Genomic DNA, 18,068 nt, shown 5'->3' with positions numbered 1-18,068 from the left:
TCCCTGTGTGAGAAACTGCAGTAGTCTCTTTTTCACGCCCGTCACGCAGCTGCAGTGACCAGTGATTCACGGCAGACTTTGCCTCACTTATGCCTCCATCCACTCCCCACCTCAACACCAGGCTTTTACAGCAAACTGCTGACACAGCAGAAATACCTCATCAACACTGACGTGTGCCTCAAATGCCTTACAAGTTATCTTTCAGCAATTTTCTGTTCAAATCAAGATCCAAATAAGCTACACTGCAGTGAATGGTTATTATGTCTCTCAGTCTGGTTACAGCTACTTTTCCAGAATTACTGGCATCAAGAATTACTAGGATGCAGTTTCTGCTGCTTAACTGCTGATTTAATGTATGTCACTTACACATCTGAAAACTCCATTTGTAAACTTTGGGTAATCGATTACTAGGTTCCTTGAGGTCAGGATCCTTATCACCATTCTTTCCACATTTTCCTGGAGACTGCGTCCTAGCAGGAGATTTGGTACCATGAGCCTTCATTCCACTGGAAACAGATTTGACGGGCTGAGCCTTAGTTACACTTTCACCAGCAGAAAGCTCTTCACTATCACTACTATTTGCTGAAAAAAAAAAAAGAAGAAGAAGAAAAGTGTTAGTAAATAGAAAAGTAAGAAAGAATCTGTCACAGATTTTAGTGGACAATTTAAAGTTAACCATTTGAATTTATTACTACAGTAAACAACTTGCTTTACAGACCCTGCCTAAAAACCTGGAAAATCATTAAGTATAAACACAGCAGTATCTCAGTTAAGGAAAACAAAACCAAAAACTCTTCTTACCTGAATTGTCAATAACATATTTTTAAAAAACACTCAAACTAATCTTTCATTACACCTGGTAGACTATCAAATATACAGTAATTATTTAAATGGCTTTTAACTCTATTACGTTAATATATATAAAGTAGAATACAGCATCTTTTAAAATGACTCATAATGGAAACCTCTTAACTTTCATAATTTAAACAGTGTACAGGTTGTGTACATGTCACACTTTCCTACTCCTCTGGCCACAAACAGTGATGCACAATCATCATATTTAATAAAGAATTCTTTGGGAATAAACTCTAAACTTTGTTACATACAATGATTCCTTAAGAAACTCCTACATCATAGCTTGTTGACTAAAATAAACCATCAGTTTTACCCTGGTAAATATATTCAGTAATTTATTAAAAAATACAGGGCTTCCCTGGTGGCGCAGTGGTTGAGAGTCCGCCTGCCAATGCAGGGGACGCGGGTTCGTGCCCCGGTCCGGGAAGATCCCACATGCCGTGGAGTGGCTGGGCCCCGTGAGCCATGGCCGCTGAGCCTGCGCGTCCGGAGCCTGTGCTCCGCAGCGGGAGAGGCCACGACAGTGAGAGGCCCGCATACCGCAAAAAATAAAAATAAAAAAAATAATAATAATAAATAAATAAATGCAGAAGTCTATGGAATAATTATGTTACATCTGCCGTTGCTGATTAAAGCCTCAGGACTAGAATGGAAATGCTTAACACCTTGACATGTGAACAGGTTATGGGACTGGTATTTCCATAAATTACCTCTTTCTGGATACAAAACATTATTGTAGATTCTATGAGAGTTAATTCACTTTACTAAATTATTCTCAGAGAACTGTTTCCTCATTCTGATTTATCAAGATGTAAGCCCAATAATTAAAATGGGAGAATATGTGGTCAACTGCTATTATCTCTCAATTATATGAATATGTTAATTGACTTGCTGAAGATGAGCCCTCTTAGAGAATGTCATTTAAAAGTCTTGAAGATACACACATCAGAGTGTAATAAAAAACACTCTGAATATCCTGTCAGTTACTCCAAATAAATGATCAATTTGGCATCAAATTTATCGATTTTCATTTCCTGATTCTTCACTTAACCAAAAAAAAAGTATAGTTAAGCTCTAAAAGCCTGAAAAGTGTTCCAGATAGGAAAGACACACAGCAACTCCTCCCACTGTGGTGTTTTGGGAATAAAGAATCTCCACCACTCTTTTATACATACGTTTAAAGAATCCCTTCCCAGTCCCCCCACTGCTGCTCTGGAACCCCTGGCAACTCCTAGCTAAGCCACCCAAGGCTTGGGCCCACTCTGATGCAGTGGTCTGCCTCAGCTTGGCTTTCATGGCCTTGCTGAACACAGCCGCCCGGGGCCCCAAAGGATGCCATATTCACCGCCTGGAAGTCATATGGGCTCAGCAGAACCTCGGGGAACTGGCCGCATAACCCTTTTCTGCACTGAAGTGCAGCCAAGCCGGCCGATAGCAAAGGTCAGGCAGTGGAGGTGGCAGGAGTCTCCTGGAAGAGCAGCAGGAGGTCAGTGTGGGACACCTGAAAAGAAATTCTTTACATATTTTCTGCTTCTTACTTTGTCTACAAAAGAGAGATAAAATGTGCAGCTCTCAGGAGAAATACAGTATATATATTCCTGTAGGTTGATAAACAGAATCATTGCTAAAGTCATTAGTTACAACATACTTTACTAGCGTATTCTTACAGCTGCTCTTAGATACATAGTTTTGGATACCGAAGATAAAGGTAGTGCACGGGAGTTACTGGATTTACAGCTCTAAAGCTATCTTGATTGTTCTCTTCCAGGCGGATTTTGCCTGGAAGAATTACAAAGCAATCAATTTCCTTGTAATAAAAATAATATATAACTCAAGCATTTCATAATATGTAATATATATAATGGCAAAAGAACTGTTGAACATAAAACTAACGAAGATGTTGATGTTTATATTATATTGGCTACTATTTTTTAAAAGATTACCTGATCATTCATCAGCAATCAGTACCACTGCTGAATAATAAATTGCTCAATCCTAGAATTTACCTAGGATCAAAAGACTTTTGTGTGATTTTACTGGTGGGGGAGGGGGCGGTTGGTTAGAGATGAAATCAAAATATTAACTGTCCCGTATCCTGAATACCCTTTTCTTAATGGGGAAAAGACATATCCACCATTATCTTTATATTTAAAAAATTTAGAGATTTCACACTTACTGCCTTTGCCTTTCTTTTTGTTGTTTACCACTGTTGCTTTATGGCTTCGTTTCTGCTTTTTTGATGAACTTCCTCCTCCCTGAGCTTCTTTCACTCTTTTCTGACCTGTACAGGCTTTGATGGGAAAGAAATTATTAAGTAACACAAAATAAAATCAAGCTTGCCCCAGGTATAAATTAATTCTACATTCTAGAAGAATAGACCAATTCTGAGACTATACCTGTTTTTTATGAGATTTATAATTTGCCATAGAAATTACTACAATTTTTAAAATAAATCATCATTAATGAGCTGAATTATTACACATAATTAGAGTATTTTAAAAAGCAGATAAAGTATGCACATCATTCTTAGAAAAATCAGATATAAACTGAATATAGTTCTCAATATAGTACTGGGAGTTTATGAGTCTAGTAATTCAAAAAAAGGTATATGCTGAAAATAAAAGCTGAAATTTGTTAAAATTCAATAAAACCAAAAAATTAAGATTTAATTACAGGTTAAAATAGTAATTATATGTATTATAATGATATTAATGAAAATTTTAATGACATAATATTAATGGAATAAATTTTAGTAGTAATTCACAATTATAATAACAAATTTATCATACAGACAATTTATTATAAATTTACAACAACAATAACTTAGCTCCCAGGGCAATGGTTAACACGTATACCATTTACAAATCTAGCATAGTAGTTCTAAGAAACGTTTCATCTTCGTGGCAGGAAGTTATTCCAAAATATGATAAATGTCTCCCTTTCTTCAAGGACGAGCCCAAGTCCTACCTTCCCCGATGCCCAGCCTTCAATGATCAATCACTACTCCAAACTATAGTTTCTCAGCCACTAATCTGATCCTCAGCATCTACTGTGTTTCTATATCTTCCTAATTATATGCATTGTTTCTCAGACTATACAGTAATCTTTTTCCTGAGATTAATGAAGTCTTATCTCTATTCCATTCCGAAGTCAGATACTATAATGACACAATATAATACCATGATAGAATTATGCCATGTTTGTTTAAAAAAAAAATGTTTCTTAGTCCTGTTACAATGGTAAAATCAACCATGAATATACAAGACATGGCTTCATTGGTAAAAAATGGAACAGGCTATTAAATGTTTTGTTTGCAACTTCTCAGTTTTCTTTTTTTTTAATAGATACATCTAATAGATAACTTTTCCTAATGCTCTTTTAACATAACAAAATGAAACATAAAGAAAGTGATTTAGATATTATCTATATTAAAGTACAGAATCTTAAAAACAATTGCCAGATTTCTCTCAAAGAGTTTATTTCTGAAACTTTCAGCTATAAGAAATAAAAAGCTTACTGTAGGCTAAACTGGAAGGCAATCCTAAATCTAAATTGTAAAACTTACGTTTTCACTTTTTTTTTTTTTTTTTAAATGGCCGTGCCGGGAGGCATGCAGGATCTTAATTCCCTGACTGGGGATCGAACACATGCCCCCTGCAGTGGAAGCACGGAGGCTTAACCACTGGACCGCCAGGGAAGTCCCTTACATTTTTACTTTTAAAATCAAGTGAATTCTGGGACTTCCCTGGCGGTCCAGTGGTTAAGAATCCGTCTTCCAATGCAGGGGACGCGGGTTCAATCCCTGGTAAGGGAACTGAGATCCCACATGCCGTGGGGCACCTAAGCTGGTGCACCACAGCTAAAGAGCCCATGCGCTCTGGAGCGCACGTGCCAAACTAGAGAGCCCGTGAGTTGCAACTAATGAGCCTGCGCACTCTGGAGCCCGCGTGCCACAACTAGAGAGAAGCCTGCGTGTCACAACTACTGAAGCCGGCACACCTGGAGACTGTGCTCCGTAACAAGAGAAGTCACTGCAATGAGAAGCCCACTCACCGCAAGGAAAAGTAGACCCTGCTTGCCACAACTAGAGAAAGCCCACGCGCAGCAACAAAGAAGACCCAAAAATAAATAAATTTATAAGGAAAAAAAAAGTTTATCATATTATTGAAATAGTTGAAAGCCTCTCTAATCATCTGTGATAAATGCTTCTTGCATTTTGAGGATTACTCTATTTATGCCTGGATAATTCAGTTCCATGAGATAGTATGGCACACAAACATAATCACAGTAGCTGTGTGTGTGAATGTACCAAAAAAAAAAAAAATTACTGCAAGCATATATATATATATATATATATATATATATATATATATATATATTTTTTTTTTTTTTTCTGTACGTCCTACTCATAGGGCACTTACCACTCACAAATTGCCTATGTAGTGTGACACATATGGTCAGATGACATACCGGTGAGCATCCCTCTTTATGCCATTTTGCTGTACGCGGGCCTCTCACTGTTGTGGCCTCTCCCGTGGTGGAGCACACGCTCTGGACGCACAGGCTCAGCGGCCATGGCTCACGGGCCCAGCCGCTCCGCGGCATGTGGGATCTTCGCGGACCAGGGCACAAACCTGTGTCCCCTGCATCGGCAGGCAGACTCTCAACCACTGCGCCACCAGGGAAGCCCGCAACTATATTTTTTACTTAATTTCTTTAAACGTTTTAAGTCAAGATTTGTGATACTGTTATGTCAATTATATCTCAAGGAAAGTAGAAAAAGGGAAAAAAAAAGGTTTGTGTGAGAAAACTTGGAATTAACTAGTTTGGTCTGGATCATATCTCTTTTTTAAGTTTAGCTAAAAACCTGAAGTTAGCATAATAAAATCTGGTATGTTATATAAAATACATACCCTAGTGCTGTATCTTTATACTGGAAAAGTGTGTTTCAAAGCCAAGTGCCAGCCTAGAGCATATTAATTTAAAGACACCTCAGTGAAGTGGTTTATAAGTAAAATGATGACAGAAGTACAGCTACAGCACCATCAAAAAGGCACTAATACTTTCGGAGAGTACTAATTTCAACTTCACGGAAAAATCAAGAGTATTACTATAGGTTATTAACAGAGACACTGGTCCTTCAAATTTGGAAGCTCTGCATCTAAGAAAGCATCAAATTCCTTTACAAAGGCTTGAAAATCAGTCTGACACGGCTGTCTGAGGAAAGCAGTGCCTGCAGAGCTGGTTGCTCCAACCTCCCACATACAGTATTTGGTTAAGGGTGGAGGGGTCTGTCAGTAAATCAAAATGTTTGTGAGAAACTGCACACGGCAAGGGCAAACACAATGTTACACAAATATATTTAAGCCGCTCACGCCATACAGTCACTCAGTGCATCGTGAGTTTTCAAGCAGGTCTGAATTTGGGCCTGGGTGCAGTTTCTAGCACGTGCCTGGTCCACTGTGAAACGGCAGGGGCGGCTGAAGCAGAGGACATTCAGTTCTTCTCAAGCTTTTAAACACACTCCACTCTTCCTTACAACAAATTACCTTCCAAATGTCCGTTTCTGCCACGTTCACACAAGTACTCCATGGAAACACCTCACACTTGTAACAAGAGATACTATCAACCCGTAAGGCAACGGAGCCCTGCGCGCCTCACCTTTCTCAGGATGCTCTGCTTCGGGCTGATTACTGCTGCTGGAGCTCACGCTGGCGTCGAAGCCCGCGGGCGAGCTGTTCCCTTCCGACTGGAGGTCCTGGAGCTCCCCGGCCACACTGTCCACTTCGATTGTGCTATCAGTCTCACTCTTGATACTGCGGACTTCTTCTTGGTTTGGGGCCAGCGGCTCCAATACTGTTACAGAAGACGGCTGCCGACTGGCTTCCGTCACGGTGACTGAGGAAGGCGACTCGGGTGTCGTGGGAGGGGTGTTGAGCACTGAGTTACTGCCACTACTGGGAAATTCCGATTTTTTGTCACTGGCCTCCGCTGGCGTTTCCTCGGTGGGTTTGCCGTTGGCACTGGGCGGCGGCGGGGCGGCCAGCTCCGCGCCGGGGGGGCAGCTCTCCTCCTCGGCCACGGTCTGCAGGGACCCCTCCACCGGGCCCTCCTCTGGGGCAGGATGGGGCGGGGAGGCCGCAGCCTCAGTGTCAGAGTCAGAGAAAAGCTCCTTCAGCGTTTTTTTAGGCCACTGTCCCTGAATACTTGACCAGACATCTTTTCGATCTTTAGCTCTGCTGTTCTGAAGTCTTTCATCAGAGGTATTTGAAAGTTTTATCCTTTTTTCGGCAACTTCGGAAAATCCTGAATAGAAACCAGTTGTCCGCAGAGACTTTCTCTTCTCCTCCAAACCGTTGTATTTCTTAGTTGGCGTCGTCTTTGCTTTTGAGTTTTCTTCTTCATCTTCATCTGAAGAGCTGTGGCTACTGTTTTCTATGCAGAGGGGCTCTTTGCTCTTGGCCTTCTCTTCCTTTTTGCCAGGTGATCCGGTTTTTAAACACTCCTCGGTATTGCAATACCTTCTCTTACCACGTTTTGCCGGTGGCTTTGAAGATTTGTCTGCGGCGTCCTTCTTGACATCCTTTCTCTTCTTTGTGACGTCATCTTCTTCCTCATAATCAGTATCTTCGGATAATCCTTCTGTATCTTTTCTTAATCTTTCTGGAGATTTCGACATGGATTTGGCTATTACCAAATCTGCATGGGCTTTGTTTTCTTCTAGCAAAGATGAACTGTTCTGTTCCTCTTTTGAAATAAGATCATTTCTGGTGTGGGTCAAATGATCAACCTTAGACTCTTCTTTGCCATTGTTATCTAGGTCTTGAACACCTGTCTCATCCTCTTGCTCACTGTCATCAGCAGAACTTTCAGAAGCTAGAAAAGAAAGAGAAAACAACGACTATGGTCAGAACACTAGCAATGTCTTCTCTGTGCCAGCTAACATAAACATGGACTAGCTCCTATGTTTATAACTACCCCAGGTTGCTAGGTTTTATCCTTGTTTTACAAGTGAGGAAACTGAGCTTCAGAAAGTGAAGACATTCACCCAATGATGGAAATGTTCCATATCATGACTATAGTGGTAGTGACACTACTGTATACTTCTGCCAAAACTCATCAAATTGTAAACATAAAAGTCGTGACTTTCATTGTTCGTAAATTATACCTCAGTAAAGCTGATTATAAAAAAGAAAGAATTTTCTACAAATTTATGAGCACAAAATAGGGGAGTTAGGATGTAGTCCAAGGTTGTTCTAACTCCAAAGTCTATATTCTTATAAAAGCGTAGCCTTCATTTTTTTTTTTTTTTTTTTTTTCTTGCGTTATGCGGGCCTCTCACTGTTGTGGCGTCTCCCATTTGCGGAGCACAGGCTCCGGACGCACAGGCTCAGCGGCCATGGCTCACGGGCCCAGCCGCTCCGCGGCATGCGGGATCCTCCCGAAACGGGGCACGAACCCGCGTCTCCTGCATCGGCAGGCGGACTCTCAAGCACTGCGCCACCAGGGAAGCCCCCTTCACTTTTAATGTAGCGATGATCATTCAAAGATTTTGTGAACAATGTATTTCCACGGTAGATGCTTTAAAGAACAACACAATTAAGTAACTTAGACTTTATATAAACGTATCTACAGAATTTATTTCTTAAATGTTCATTTTAGTAAATAAATTCAATTAACTATTAAAAAATAATAGTTTTTATTATGATTTTAACATACCATTTATTGAGAAACTGTTACATGTCAGGTACCTTGAAATGCTCTGCACAGATCATCTCATTCAATCTCACCATAACCCTATGAGCGTGTTATTAGCCCCATTTTATAGTTTAGGAGACTAGGAGTTAGAGAGGCTAAGTAAACCACCCCAAAGAGCTAAAATAAGTCAAGATCAAGTCTAAATCTAAGTCGTCTGACTCCAGAATTTAGAATCTTAACTACACTACACTCTACTGAGAAGTCCATGCATATTCTTTAGCTAAATTTGTTAAAAGTAAAAAATAATTGATACAGTTAAGATGGTTAAAAACATTTAATCTTTTCAACGTGTTCCTAAATAACTGAATTTTTTTAAGTATTCAAGCAGTACATGTACATGGTTAAAACAAATTTAGACTCATAATAAAACACCAAAAGCTCTTTTCTTCCCTCCCCAGCCTCCAAAATGTTGTAACTATTTCCTCTGATAGTTACTATCGTTATCTCTTAATAATATGCCGATCGTTAATACATATAAGCAGTGAGGATCTTCTCTCTTATTAATACCTCTACTCCCTTCTGCCACACTTTCTATGCAAGTGGTGTTGGGAAGTTGGACAGCCGCATGTGAATCAATGAAGTTAGAACACACCCTCACTCCATACACAAAAATAAACTCAAAATGACTTAAAGACTTAAGTATAAGACATGACACCATAAAACTCCTAGAAGACAACATAGGCAAAACATTCTCTGACATAAATTGTACCAGTGTTTTCTTAGGTTCATCTTCCAAGGCAACAGAAATAAAAGCAAAAATAAACAAATGGACCTAAGCAAACTTACAAGCTTTTGCACAGCAAAGGAAAGCACAAACAAAACGAAAAGACAACATATGGACTGGGAGAAAATGTCTGCAAATGGTGTAACAGACAAGGGTTTAATTACCAAAATATAAAAATAGCTCATACAACTCAATAAAAAAAATTTTTTAAAAACCCTACTGAAAAATGGGCAGAAGACCTAAACAGACATTTCTCCAAAAAAGACATACAGATGGCCAACAGGCACATGAAAAAATGCTCAACCTCACTAATTATTAGAGAAATGCAAATCAAAACTACAATGTGGTACCACCTCACAGCAGTCAGAATGGCCATCATTTAAAAAGTCTACAAATAACAAATGCTGGAGAGGGTTTGGAGAAAAGGGAACCCTCCTACACTGTTAGTGGGTCTGTAACTTGGTCCAACCACTATGGAAAACAGTATGGAGGTTCCTTAAAAAGACTAAAAACAGAGTTGCCATATGATCCAGCAGTCCCACTCCTGATAATATATATCCAGAGAAAACTATAATTTGAAAAGATACATGCACCCCAATGTTCATAGCAGCACTATTTATAACAGCCAAGACACGGAAGCAACCTAAATGTCCACTGACAGATGACTGGGTAAAGAAGATGCGGTACATATATACAATGGAATGCTACTCAGCCATAAAAAAAAGAATGAAAGAATGCCATTTGCAGCAACATGGAGAGACCTAGAGATTATCATACTAAGCAAAGTAAGTCAGAAAGAGAAAGACAGATATTGATACCATAGGATATCACTTATATGTGGAATCTAAAATATTACACAAATAAATTTATTTATGAAAAAGAAACAGATTTCACAGACATAGAAAATAAGCTTATGATTACCAAAGGGTAAAGGGGATGGGGAGGGATAAGTTAGGAGTTTGGGATTAGCAGATACAAACTACTATATATAAAATAGACAACAAGGTCCTGTATAGCACAGGGAACTATATTCAAAATCCTGTAATAAACCATAATAATATATATATATATATATATATATATATATATATATATATATATGTATAACTGAACCACTCTGTTGTACTCGGAAACTAACACAACATTGTAAATCAACTATACTTCAGTAAAAAAAAAAAAAGAATAAAATCAGAAACGTAAGATATTGTACAAGAACAGAATTGTATAAAGCATGCAGAAAACACAGTTCTTGAAAATTAAAAACATTACAGCTGTCAATAAGCATTACAGCAGTAAATTAAATAGTAAAAGGACTGAAAGATAAAGTTGAGAAAATTTCTAAGAAATTAGAGGAAAAAGACAAAAGAATAAGTAATATATCCCCACCAAAAGATAAGAATATTAGAGTATACTGCAGAAGGTTCAATAGCAATATAATGGCAGGTCGAGAGACAGAGAGAGAGCGAGAGAGCGAGAGAGAGAGAACAGTGAAATGCAGAGGAGGAAATCAACAAAATAATTCATGAAAACTATCCAGAACAGAAAGACACAAGTTTCTAGAATGAAACAACTTAGTAAGTACACACCACAGTGGATGAAAATACATCCACACAAGGTATAATCCTGTGAAATTTCAGGACATTAGAAACAAAGATTCAAGATTCCAGAAAAAGGGAAAGGCAAAAACAAGCAATAAAACAAGTCACATACAAAGAATCAGAAATTAGAAGAGCTCTGGACTTCACAGAAATAACACTTAAGCAAAAAAAACAGTGGAACAATGTCAGTAAAATAATTAAGGAAAAACGTCCAACCCCGCTAAACCATGAATAAAGATATTTTCAGATATGGACAGTCTCTAAAAATGTATCTTCCCTCTTTTTCACTTGTTCTTAAAATTTACTAGAGAATGTGCTCCACCACAATGAGTATACCAAAGAAGGTTAAAACAACACATCAGATATCGAAAACAAAGAAATTCTAGGGACCGCTTTGAAGAGAGAGCTCTAGAAAGTTCCCAGGAAGAGAACTGTGCATCAGATGTAGAAGGAAACCAGTGCAGACGGTGCAGTGTACTTCCAAAGGAAGTCATATGGAGGGCTATCATCCCCAAGATGCCTCCTGCCATCAACTAGATTCTTTGTATGTATTTTAGCTTGTTTCCACCATTTGGTGATGAAATTCCAGCTCTCCCCTCAATGTCTTGTGTGCCATCACCTGAATCAGATAATGACGTCACTTTACCCAGCAAAAACATTTTGTTTTGACCTACACCTGAAAGCCAGGCGTATGTCTGGGAAGCCTGGAGTCCGAAAACGCACAGAACCTTCCTACTCCCACTGAACATATTCCTTTTGGTCACCCTCTGAGACTACATCAGATATTCCTGTGGGGAGCCCCGATGTTTCCCAGAACGGCCTCATTACCTTGCCCCACTGAATTCCCTTCCAGAGGCTTTTGTAGACTCACAAAGAAGCTTAATATGACCTAGAGAGGCTATTCAGATAACATTCTCAGGGAGCCTTCATCTAAGTGGAAATACTGCCTTTTTTACATAGCTAGGTTTACGCTCGTCACGGTTTTCAGAAAACTAAATAATATCCTCTTTAGGAATATATATAGGTTTAATATAATTCTAAAGAAAAGTAAAAGAATGATTAAGTCAAAATATTAATTACTTCTCAGGGAGACATAACTATTTTAAGTAAATACTACTCGTTCACCACTGTGGTAGACATACAATATTCGCATCATTATTCTTTAAATTATATATATATTTCCATATAGTGTTCTGTATTTCTGATGTAGAAAATTATGAAAAATGAACTTTAGAATATTTAGATATTTACAAATAATAAATATCCATCTGAAATACGAGAGAAAAACAACTTCCATTACATTCAAAATCAATAAAAATTCAAACTCTCTTAAGTTATAAGAAATGTAAAGTTTGTGGGTTTTTTTAAAGAAATGTAAAGTAGTTTTATGGAGATACATTCTTTTACTTCATTTGACAGATCAGATTCTCTCTTTCCTGCCAGTCAGATTTACAAAAATCTTCCCCTCCAGTACTCATCACTTATTATTTGTTAAACTTCATTCTGCCTTAAACATTAAGCAATAAGGACATCATAAAAGAGATCATAATAAATATAATCAAGATAAGCAAAGTTTGGTATTCTTTACAAAAAGTTCAGTATAATTTTATACTCTGATACTGCATAATACAAACTATGTTTTACATGGCTACAGAAAGGATGGTACCTGAAAAGAACACAGTAATAGTACCAGAGGTTGAATATTAAATTTTAACTAAAATCTAATGGTGCCCTCAGCTCTACTAATAACAGAAATATTTCCAAGCCTCAATCAATGGCTGATTTTATTTCAAGTAATAAGAGTCAACAAAATTCTGGTTCAATTAAAAACAGAGAATTTGATAATGTCACTGAATTACCTTTACAGAATTTGATTTATAAAAATTAAAACAAACAAACAAAAATTAAAACAAATACTTGTATGCAACAGGATATCTGTTATGTTTACCTTGAAGTCCATTAAGGATAGAAGTGATTTCTATGGATTTAATATGAGCTGTATCAGAGTTTTTGGCATCAGTAAGATCCAATTTGGATACCATTTCAGGAGATGGATTTGTCTGAAATGGTGGTTTTGACAAGCGCCGAAGTTTACAGTTCTTAGGAGAATACTTTTCATCTTTGTCTTTTTCTTTGTCTAATTTATTCTAGGTTAAGAAAAAAAAAAGGTATCCCATGTTAGCCATAATACATCATGAGGCATTTATTAGTAACAATGTTAAAACTCATTTTTAACTCAACGTTACAGACTATTATTAAAAAACATACAAAGACAGAATACAAACAGTCCCACAAAACAGTCAGAAATGTTTTTTCAAAGTTATTTAACAAATACTACAGGATGAGAAATAAGTTTTTGTCTAATATTTATATTTTAATAGTGGAAATAAATTAGCAATTAGATAGGCAATTAAGACCAGCAAACTTCCCTACTGCTAATAATTGGTGTTACAAAGTCTGTAAAAATTAAATCACAATAGTCTTAAATTAAATATTCACTAAAAAAAAAAAAACATAATTTCAAGCTGATAGTTCTAAAACCTGTAAGATTCTCAATATAAAATGAGAGTTGGGAATGACACAACTTCAAATATCTTCATTCAGTTGACAGCTGGGAGTAACAAACAAATGAGTTGCTATAAAGTCAAGTCAGTGGGGCAACCCTCCTGTATGACTGATAATGTTTCAGGAAAAACTGAGAAATTTTTTGAAATTCTCTATTTACTAACAGATGAGCAGAGGTTAATATATTTCTTGGAAACTATTTTTTAAATTTGTTTTAAAAATTATTTATAGGACTTCCCTGGTAGCACAGTGGTTAAGAACCCGCCTGCCAATGCAGGGGACACGGGTTTGAGCCCTGGTCCGGGAAGATCCCACATGCCATGGGGCAACTAAACCCGTGTGCCACAACTACTGAGCCTGCGCTCTAGAGCCTGCAAGCCACAACTACTGAGCCCAGGTGCCACAACTACTGAAGCCCGTGTGCCTAGAGCCCGTGCTCCGCAACAAGAGAAGCCACCGCAATGAGAAGCCCGCGCACCACAACGAAGAGTAGCCCCCGCTCACGGCAACTAGAGAAAGCCCGCGCTCAGCAACGAAGACCCAATGCAGCCAAAGGTAAATTAATTAGTTAATTAATTACAAAAAAAATTTATAGGAAAAATAATTTAGACAAGCTTCTAAATGATAATGTAGAGCACTACGTAGAAGTAAACAATTCTCAAGTCCTGTTATATAGTGAGAATGTAGAACATGAGTGGCTATTTTCACAATTCTCCCAAAGATGGTACATAATTAGTATCATTCTGGATACTAGAGGAGAAGTTATTCTGTTTAGGGTAGTGGTTCTCTAAGTGTGGACTCTGGCCCAGCGACATTAGCATCTTCTGGGAATTTGTTAGAAGTGAAAACTCCTCGAACCAGACTCAGATCTAGTGAATCAGAAACGCTGGGGATGGGGCCAATCTGAGTTTCAACAAGTCCTTCAGGTGACTGTAACACATGTTCAAGTGTGAGATCCACTGACTTAGAGCACGTGGGCTGAATTCTCTGGATGCACTGAGGCGGCTTATGTGTAGGTAGACTACCAAAAGCTCTCAATGATTAGTGCTCTTCTCATTTTCCTATTCTTGCCAGCCTTTTCATCACTTTATACCAGAGATCATAATATACCATGCATTATGAAGGCAAAAATAGTCTACCCCACGCAAATTTCAAATATGGCTTTTAACGCCTATCAGAGGACAGCCTTGAAATAGTGGTTCTCACAGTCAGATGAGATCGAGTGATGGGTATACAATATTAAATATTTTCTAGGAAGCTTTTTCAAAATTCACATGCCTCTTCCCTTATAACCTAGAATTTTAAATGCCTGGAAGGGGCCGAGAACTAAATTGAGAATTAAATAAATATTTAGAAAAAAATCCCCAAGTGTAATATTCTAACATTGATTCTCCTACCCCTACCCTATCTTCTACCTGAGAATACTACTTCTAAAACTTGCTCTGTGTAAGGAAACTGGCTTTTTAGTGCCACACACACACAGCTCTTCTAGTAGCTTAGAGCGATGCTAAATGTAGCATGACTTCCAATAAAGACCAAGAGTGTCCTGAGTTGTAGCTACTGAGTTGTTATACCAAAACTTTAAAAATATGGACCCAATTTCACAGTGAGAAAAGAATAATCACTCTAGGGGAAACTTTTCAGTATTTAGGGCCACTAGGGTATCATTTAGCCAGAAAGTAAATAGCTCCTCACTTTCAATATGAAAACTGAATTTCAGGAGAACTATTAAACACTTCAACTATATATACCATTCAAAGTATTAAAGAGCCATTAAAAAGATTTTAAAATATTCTAAAACCTAGTTAATTGTTCTACTTTCTAATAAAACATTAGAAAGATTCAGTCTTAGAATGAATAAGCGTAATTCTATCATACATAAAAGTAACCTTAATTTCCATACAAGCTCATTAATAGATTCCCCACGGTATCTATGTAGAGTTTGCCTAATAGTGTCTTGTGAACACATTCTAAGGCACTACCTATATGGTCAGAGAAAGACGAAGAAAAAAGAAGAGCTTCAGATAGGCTCTCCTCTGCCTTCAGACACCGCCTGCTCTTCCTCTAACGGCTTACAGCTATTACAGTAACCCCAGGGCTCCCAGCCACAATACTTAATGACTCCTAGTTGGAGACTAGAGGTGTAGGAAACAGTTGAAATGGGTAAGTGAAATCTGGCTGAGTGGATTTATACAATGTTGGAACTGAAAAAGCCTCAAAGATCATTTAGTACTGTTTTCAAAATGCCTTTCCATAAGCTGACAATCTTAATTGTACGCAAATCTAGCATTTGATAAATTTGCTATTTCAAGAGAGTATTTCCACTCTACTAACACTAATGCACACACACTTAATACTCATTTTGGAGGCAAAGTTCCTTAATTAAGAGCTATAATACAGCAAAATAAGCACTTACCTTTATTTTCTTGCGATGTTTTATCTTTGGCACATTTTTATCAGCAGGTCGTACTATTTTATCTGCTTTAATCCATTCATCATATCTAAAATTGAAGGAAATTAACATAAATATAAAACACATACCACAGAAGGAACCATGCCGTATCAAAGAGAAACTTGTAAATAGAATCAGAACATTTCAGAACTGGAAAGGGCCTTGGAGGCCATCTAGTTCAACTTCCTGGTTCAAGAAATAAAGTTACCACAGCTCAAAGAGAGAGATGAAGTGACCTATCCAAGGACACAATGTCAGCTACTGGCTGAGCTAAGACTCAGCAAGGTCTCTGGACTCCTGGACTAGCGCACTCCTTGCTCCGCTGCCCCAATGAGAAACCAAGTCCGTGCAACAGCTATGAAGAGAAATCCCAGTATTTCCTATACTTTTCTGTATACTTTGTTGTGTTCGTAAGCAGCAAGTAGCCCATTTTTCCTAACCGTGTCAGGAAGCTATAAGGGGAAGCACAGCTCTGCCAAGCCTCCAGTGCTGAGACACTTCCTACGTGTGCAGGCAGCTGAGGGCCAACAGTCGTGATGGCCTCTCCACTCAGTGCTGGCAGTCTGCATGATTTTACAGGGTGCAAGTCACTACTGACCGCAATAAATCTATTTGTTTAAAGGGGGAAAAAAGACAGTTTATTTTTGTAAAAACTCAGCCAGAAAGAAGAAACATTTAAAACAAATTAACCTCTTTTTATGTTTGAAAGTTATCTACATTTATTCTGGAAAATGGGAAAACTCACTGACATTTTTAACTCAAGAAAATGAACAACTGAAAATGAGCTTTTAAATTAAAATGTCCTCATTACCAGAGGTATTAAGTGAAGTAATAAAGACCTTAAGTCAGGAAGCAAATGACCTGGGTCATTAGCTTACTAATAAATTACATTCTTGCTCTAGATACAGTTGTATCTGTAACAAGTCCCAGGCAGAGCTATACTGCTGGTGCAAACCACGGGCTGCGGCAAAGCTGAGGGCTCAGCCCCACTATGGTTATGGCAGTGTCTGCTAGAAGCTGCTGAGGGCCACAGTGGTAACTGGAGAGGACGAGGAAAGAATGGAATAAGTTCTAGAAAAGTCTTTACATATCCTTGCTGACTAGTTATGTGGCCCTGGTCAAGACGTTCTCAACCTCAGACTTAGTTCGTTCTGTATAAGGACCACATTAAAAAGATAAAATAAAAAATAAGACTGCATATCACATATGGCTCTTTGAGGATCAAATATATGATAAGTGCTTTGAAACAGTTTAAGTCAAATATTATTCTTCTGCTAAACACACTCCTCTGGTATATATACTGGCACACTAGCACCTACCTGTACATTTATAGTAATTTTAATTTTCCCATTAATACACAAAATTGCATGATGCTTGACAAGAAAGCAATTTAGTTCCTTCCAAAATTAGAGTGAAGGTGAAGAATGAACAGAAAATATATCTGCCCTCTACAAATTTGAATGTGAACTTCTAGAAGTTGCTCTTACTTGAATATAGTTATGGAAATCAATGCTATGTACTTTAAGAAAAAACAAAACAAGCTTTCTATCTCCTTATGAGATAAACTAAAAACAGTTCATGATGGTTACACATAACATCAGCATAAGCTAAACGAAAATATAAGAGTTTTTTACCTTTCTTAACCAAAGACTACCTGTTGTACAATTAATTTTGTAATACCAGACATTTTGACTACCAGTAAGAGTACTATTCAATTCCACTTGGATTTTTGACATGAATTATTATATTTCAAATTCGGGTGAAACAGTGGCTTTCAATGCAAGAATATCACCAAGATATTGTAGCTCTGATGGAGCACCAAACACATCAAACAAGCAAAAAATACTTACTGTCCCCATAGTTACAATGTTCACTGTGACAGAGAAAGATTTCTTTACGGGTCAGAGGTAATGTATTTTGCTTAAATTCTCTTAGGAACAAGGTATAAGGAACACATACATAAATAAAATAGTGGTTACTCCACATGGTACAGGCTGATGCTCACTGCCTAAGCTCCACTACAGTACAGATACTATATGATAACTATTTTCTCCTCCACCCAAACATAAACTAAGGATGGTATATAAGAGGACTGGTTATCAGAAGAACTTCAGTG

General features: G+C 37.8%; 1 protein-coding gene across 2 annotated transcripts in view; it reads right to left on the bottom strand.

The window, feature by feature from the left end:
* The window catches only part of ARID4B (AT-rich interaction domain 4B), a 128,571-nt gene that overhangs the window by 5,288 nt on the left and 105,215 nt on the right, over positions 1–18,068 (bottom strand). For both annotated transcript variants that reach the window (XM_007452951.1, XM_007452950.1), the window contains 5 exons: positions 15,917–16,001; positions 12,884–13,082; positions 6,517–7,731; positions 3,032–3,145; positions 367–582 (listed from right to left, as the gene is read on the bottom strand). In XM_007452951.1, coding sequence (XP_007453013.1) covers positions 367–582; positions 3,032–3,145; positions 6,517–7,731; positions 12,884–13,082; positions 15,917–16,001 — 1,829 coding nt within the window. The remainder of the gene's footprint in view (positions 1–366; positions 583–3,031; positions 3,146–6,516; positions 7,732–12,883; positions 13,083–15,916; positions 16,002–18,068) is intronic.

Source organism: Lipotes vexillifer, unplaced genomic scaffold (genome assembly GCF_000442215.2).
Source record: "Lipotes vexillifer unplaced genomic scaffold, Lipotes_vexillifer_v1.1 scaffold1088, whole genome shotgun sequence".
Taxonomy (NCBI): domain Eukaryota; kingdom Metazoa; phylum Chordata; class Mammalia; order Artiodactyla; family Lipotidae; genus Lipotes; species Lipotes vexillifer.
The sequence above is the reverse complement of the archived record's forward strand: the minus strand, read 5'-3'. Positions and strand labels throughout refer to the sequence as shown.